Genomic DNA, 6,085 nt, shown 5'->3' with positions numbered 1-6,085 from the left:
TAAATTGTTATTTGACCATGATGGAAATATTTTCAGTGATGTAGCTATGTGGGCTAGGAGAAGTGTAAAATAGTCATGAACCTTGATGAAAAATCTTCACGTGAAGTGAAGATTTTTCATAATCTTTGGGTATTGCAATTTCAGCAAAAAGTAGCTTCCTTCAGCTTATGTGTTATGTAAATAAATGTAAGCAATGTGATGCAAGTAGCTCATTTTAAATTAGCCCTCAGATGACCCCTGCACCAACGTAACATTGGAGCAGTGTCTAGTTTAAGTGCAGGTGCATTCTGATAGTTTTCAGTGAGAGCAACCATGTGTTAACAAAGCAGCATGAACAACAAATCTTTTCACACAGATGCAATAGATGTTATTTAATAGATTTTTCAAGAAGTAATAGTTGCGTCAGCAGAAAGTGTAAAAGGAATAATAGTTGCATCAGCAAACAGTGTTATGACATAGGAGTTATGGGTGGGTGGGGGGGGGGGGGGGGGGGGGGGGGGGGGGGGATAGATAGGTGGTGTGGGGGGCAGAGGGAGCCCTCACTAAGCAGGGGTTCGAGTAAGGCAAGGCTGTATTAACCACTGGGCTGTAACAATCAAACACATCTGTCATGTTTACCAGTAGCATAAATTAGATTAAGCACATGTTGTACAAACTATCAGAGGAAAGAGACTTAAAATATCTGGCATAACCTCTTCTTCACAAACAAATAAATAAAAGGAAGCCATGATCTACATTCCAGTAAAGGGTAGGTTATCTTATACACGTTCATGTATAAATGGATGCATATTCAGTTGTATATTTTATTGTTTTTTTATTCAACTAAACGGAACAGTAATAAATAAGTTATAACTCAAGCATTCAATTGTTCTATCTGATTGCAGGAGCGTCCTTGTTTTATAAACTGTCCTGATCAGACTTTCACTTTTACTGCAAAGGAAAAAAAGAAGTAGCAAATTAGGGAAAGCTATTGTCCCACCACTCAAAATGCAAGACTCTCTCAGTTATCAGTCTCGTGGATGCTCACATGGTACAGTGAGTCCTTTGGACTTGAAACCTCCACACATTTTCTCTGAGTTCGCAGCACAGCAGCTATCCTGTCATGAGAACTGTTGGTCGTAACAAACTATGCACCTAAGGAACAGTATACCATCATAGCATACATACAGTACAATCAAGACTGAATTAGAAAAATACAGGTACAAAATGATTACATTCAAGAAGACAGTACTAGCACAAAAGGGTATTATAGTCATTTAGGTAACTAATATAGGAATTTCAAATTTATAGAAGCATTTTCTAAATAGAAAAAGTGAGGGGATGGGAAATGACAGTATTATGGCTGTTTGGTAGATGTGTGGATTTGTTAATAACTGGATTCTCGCGTATATAATAGTTAAAATGCATAATTTCCATAGCGTGGGTAAAAATTATATATTTTCTTCAAAGACCATGATCATTTTGGTTTGGGTCATAAGGTGCAAATACTGTATATTAAAAGAGGCATTGAGTGGTACCCTTTTGTTGCACTTCATTCCAACTCTGAGCACAAACATCAAGGAAATCCCATTACATACACAGGATGAATTGTGCTGATATTGTTACCTGAAGATTTACACACCTAGGAAATGCAGTGCAACTGTTATGCCAGCTTTATCTTTTCTTTTTATTCTTTTTCCTTTTCTTAAAACATGATTTCCATTTGAATATACTTTTCCCTTTTCTTTGGCAAATGTCAATAAACTCACTTGCTATAAGCAAATATATCTATTTTGGGGGGAAGACAATTTCTTTGTCTTTGCAAAGAATTACACTGATGTCCATCAGTGGAAGAACTATACAGTTTACTGCTTGGATGATATCATCCTTAATGGAACTTTTCTCATATTGAAAAAATAGATATAGTATTTAGTATTAGGATAATCTTAAAGCATAATGTGGTTCCCTTAAGTTTAACTGGGAAACATTTGCAGTTAGAAAGTATGGACAATTTAGGGGGGAATTATAGATTTGTTGCATGTACTGTTCTTTTTGCACACAAGGGCCTACATGAGTCAAACATTATTACCATGTAACTATGCCTTGAAATTGGAAAACAATGCTCTATTTCCAGACCAATACGTTATCTAGGTCCCATTAGTTTCTTATTTGTCTGTCCTGTCATTAAGTGTTCAAAAGTACTCTGAACACATCCTAATGCATATCCAAGAAATTGTGATGCAGGCGCAGTCAAATACACACCTCAAGAGGTGAAAAGACAAGCTTACTGTGTAGAGACTGTGCATTTTATCTCAGTGCCTGTTTGCTTAGCAGGTAAGCATAAATGCATTCATCATCTATGAGCTTGATCTTTTTTTGACAACATTCTTAATCCAGTAAACTTGACCTCAGGAAAAAGCATAGAGAACCTAGTTAAAAAAGCATCATAAACGCACACACTTTAACAGAATAACGATTAAATAGAAAACAAGGAGCTATAAAAGTTATAAATGTGAATCTAAAATGTGATAAATTATGTATTGGTCTACACAGAGGAACTAAAGGCTGTTAGGTAAGGAGGTGAGGGGTATTGCTGTGGAGTCTGTGTAGCTCTCAATTACCCTCCATGCCTCTGGCAGCTCCTCTAGCTTCCATTCTTTCCTTCTTTTTCCTCACTACTACGGCTGACTAACTGTAAACAAAAGTATGGCAGAGACAGAGGCATGGAAATGGAATGATTTGGACCAGACACGGACAAAACAAAGCCAAAAATAAAGAACACAAAGTTGCATCTAAATATAAATACTTCTAAGAATCAAAACATGGATTACATGTGACCTCTGAGTGGACCATAACGTGGCAATAAAATCTCAAAAGGCCATTAGGACAAACATGGGGCACTGTTACTAAATGCCTTGTCTCCATTAGCTCTGCAAGGAGCCATAGCACAGCGGGTCCCATTTCAACACATTCAATCAGAAATAATCTCAACTTTTTGTTTCTGTATTTTCTTCTCATTCAAATTGCTCATTTTATGAGACGTGTATTACAAAACAATTTCACGAACCAAGTATTCCATGTAGATTACCAACCTTTTGATCTTCTATGTTGGAGTTTGTGGCTGACTTTAGCCAGGTCCTGAGGACATTGACTGGTGGAGACAAGGCATTTCAATACCCTTCCAAGAGCAACGCAAACTTCAGCTACAAATTAGTGCAGTGTTTATGTATTAAAAAAAAACAACCACCTATTTCATGAAATAAGTTTCACACAAGGAATTAACCTTTCTAATTGCTACGAAAACTGCAATAAGATCAAGTAACTGCGTTTCACTATTCAATGTTTACACCAACTTTAGGACAGTGATGACATCGAGCAAGAAGCTGGTTCTAGGTCTGGGTGGGGGAGGGTTAAGGCTATATTTTAATTACTTTAACACAAGCTCCCCATCACAAGAAGACGTTTTTAAGCCAACCTACTGTCTCATAAGCCTGACAGGAACACTGTGAACCTACTACTAACGGATAAGCAGGACAAAGAAACACCCTCCGCTATAGTCAACTCTAGTTCAGATGCAAAGCTATACACAGGTCTACTCTTACACATTCAGTCTAACATAATTGGTAGCTACCACATACTGTTTTACAGTAGCATCATAACTTACATATCAAATACTCAACCATGATTTCTTCGTAGTTTGAGTCCACCAGATTAGTGTATCCCCGGGAAACACTAAGCAAGTAGTTGGTAAATCCATCATGATCATGTACCCTGGTTAAAGTCATTTTGGGTTGAAGCTGGAAGGAATTGGAGGGATAAGAACTATTCAAATACAGAGGTATTCTACCAGAGGTGGAGGGAACTCTTCAGTAGGCGTGTGTGTGAGGTAAAAAGGTGACAGAAAGCTGTTTTTGTCTATAAAACAAATGCAGTGTTGGGTTTTTGCCCTACTTAAAATGCTATATATATATATATATATATATATATATATATATATATATATATATATATTTTTTTTTTTTAATCGCAAGACTTGACCTTAAAAGCGGCCTCTATTTGACAAAACAGTGTACAATAAAACCCATGACAACCATCTCTATAAGGGAAGCCATGCACTGGAAACAGCGTGGTTCTTCCACAGGCCCAAACAGAGCATCTAAGGAGGGGGAGAGGAGTTCAGAAAGGCATCCTCCCTCAAACCAAAGGAAGGCTTTTGGGGAAAACACTGAGATAGCGAGAAACAGGGAGGAGGAGAGGCTCTCGTTCCCCCACCATGAACCCAAGCGCAAGCTAATTTCACCACGTGGGTAAGGTGGAGTCAGTCCAAAGCTTCCTGATCAAGTCTCCCTTCTGCGTAGGGTTACCACTGAGGAAAGTACAGCTACACTGCCAATGTCCATGTTGTGGCTCCTCAAAAACAGCAGCAGTTTCACTGGTCAGCACAGGAGATGAGGACTGGGGTCTGGCCAAGCTCTTTCTTCTGATTCTCAACCAAGCCTCTCTGGCCTCTGAAACACGACATCACAAAAGACTTAGAAGTTTGTTCACACTTATTTATAACAATAGCCTGTGTTTGTGTGTGTGTTTGAAATTAAAGCATATAGATACTGTGTCTGCTGAGTTGAGGTGCGGCGTTAAACCTGCAACGCTACCAAGCAAGCTGTAGCTGAAGTTGAGAAAGGTGCTACTTTATTGGAGAATTACATGATGAGCGGAACAATGGTGCCTCATACAATGAACTTTGAGTATTCGTCATTCTGTACATCTGCAGATGAGTGGTGCTGCAGTACCAACAAATTGTTGAATGTGACAACTTCTCTTAAAACACTCGTACGAGCGACATAAAAACAAATCTCTTGTTATGCCTTCTTCCTGCATGAGGCCAAATGTAAAGATCTACGATCTGAATTATGTAGTGAGCTGAGAGCTTTTAGTGACAAAGAGAAGAGGTCCTTGACAGTTGCATTTAAGTTTGCTAGCAGTGACATCTAGGTAGATGTTTTTATGTAATTGGCAGAGATGTTGGAACAGGGTTTCTGCAGGTTTTACCAAGTAAAGTTTTTAAGCTTTTAAAAAAAACCTTTTTAAGACTATTATGAATTAAATGTAAGACCTATATATCACAACATCAAATAAACAAAAGTAAGTCAAATGTCTGAAAGTTGTTGTTTTTTTTAAGCCGAGGATCACTTAACATGCACTTCTCCATAGCTAAAGAATAAAATCCGTTTTATGTCTGTGGTACAATCAAGTGTCCTGCAACAATAACACAAAAGTTGACTGGCTGCAACATAATTTGCATGTTGGTCTCACTTGTAGTCGTAATACAGAAACTTATATTTTAAATACCCCATTAATTTCATAACAGTTGTAGACAATCCACAAATTAAGTAAAAGCTTTGGGTTCACTTTTTTGCTCAACAGGACAACCTTTGCAAACTATAAGTATTTCTACAGCCTCTAACAACTTCTATTGGTTGATTGGAAGTCACCTAACTTTATTGTGAATGGGCACAAAGGAGATTAGATGCAGAGCAAACAGATGAATGCAGAATATGCTATGTGTGTCTCTACCTGTGAACGTTTTCCATGGCTGCGACCTCAGCGAGGGCTGCCAGGCTGAAGAACGCAGGCAGCTCCGGGGGTCCGGTGCTCCTCTCTGCCTCCTCCGCTCCTCTGGGATTACTGTAGCACCCTTTATCATTGCATAAATTCTGTTGGGGTAATGGCTTCTTATCCTCTTCCTGGTTCAGGTCCCTAGTTTTGTCCTCTGTATAAAAAAATTAAAACTACATTAACATCATTAAACGTTTTTTCACCGGAGCATTACTTTTTCAGATGTGTGAAATGTTTTTTCACTAAAAACATAATTGAAGAGACGAGACTAGTGTTCTAGTAGACTCCTAGTTCTAGTAAAAGTTTCTCATTGAAGATTTTTGATCACTCATTCATCAAGAAGTATCTTTTCACTTTATTTTCTATTCAAAGTTACTAATATGAAAAATATTACAAGAAAAAACATGAGAAATATTGACATAGGTGTCATTAATCTTTGTGGTTATGGGTGGTTAATTCTAAATTTACACATAGATTTTCAATTACCAAG

The 6,085-nt window shown here is 37.9% G+C and overlaps 1 protein-coding gene across 10 annotated transcripts in view; it reads right to left on the bottom strand.

Moving 5' to 3' along the window:
* Window positions 1-356: 356 nt before the first annotated feature.
* LOC117955205 (HMG box transcription factor BBX) overlaps window positions 357-6,085 on the bottom strand; it is a 30,216-nt gene continuing 24,487 nt past the window's right edge. For 6 of the 10 annotated variants that reach the window (XM_034889530.1, XM_034889525.1, XM_034889531.1 and 3 more), the window contains 2 exons: window positions 5,554-5,749; window positions 357-4,487 (listed from right to left, as the gene is read on the bottom strand). In XM_034889530.1, coding sequence (XP_034745421.1) covers window positions 4,409-4,487; window positions 5,554-5,749 — 275 coding nt within the window. In that variant the 3' untranslated portion in view covers window positions 357-4,408. The remainder of the gene's footprint in view (window positions 4,488-5,553; window positions 5,750-6,085) is intronic. The other 4 variants (XM_034889524.1, XM_034889527.1, XM_034889523.1 and 1 more) reach the window with 1 other exon arrangement.

Source organism: Etheostoma cragini, chromosome 13 (genome assembly GCF_013103735.1).
Source record: "Etheostoma cragini isolate CJK2018 chromosome 13, CSU_Ecrag_1.0, whole genome shotgun sequence".
NCBI lineage: Eukaryota > Metazoa > Chordata > Actinopteri > Perciformes > Percidae > Etheostoma > Etheostoma cragini.
This window is presented reverse-complemented; position numbering and strand designations above follow the sequence as displayed.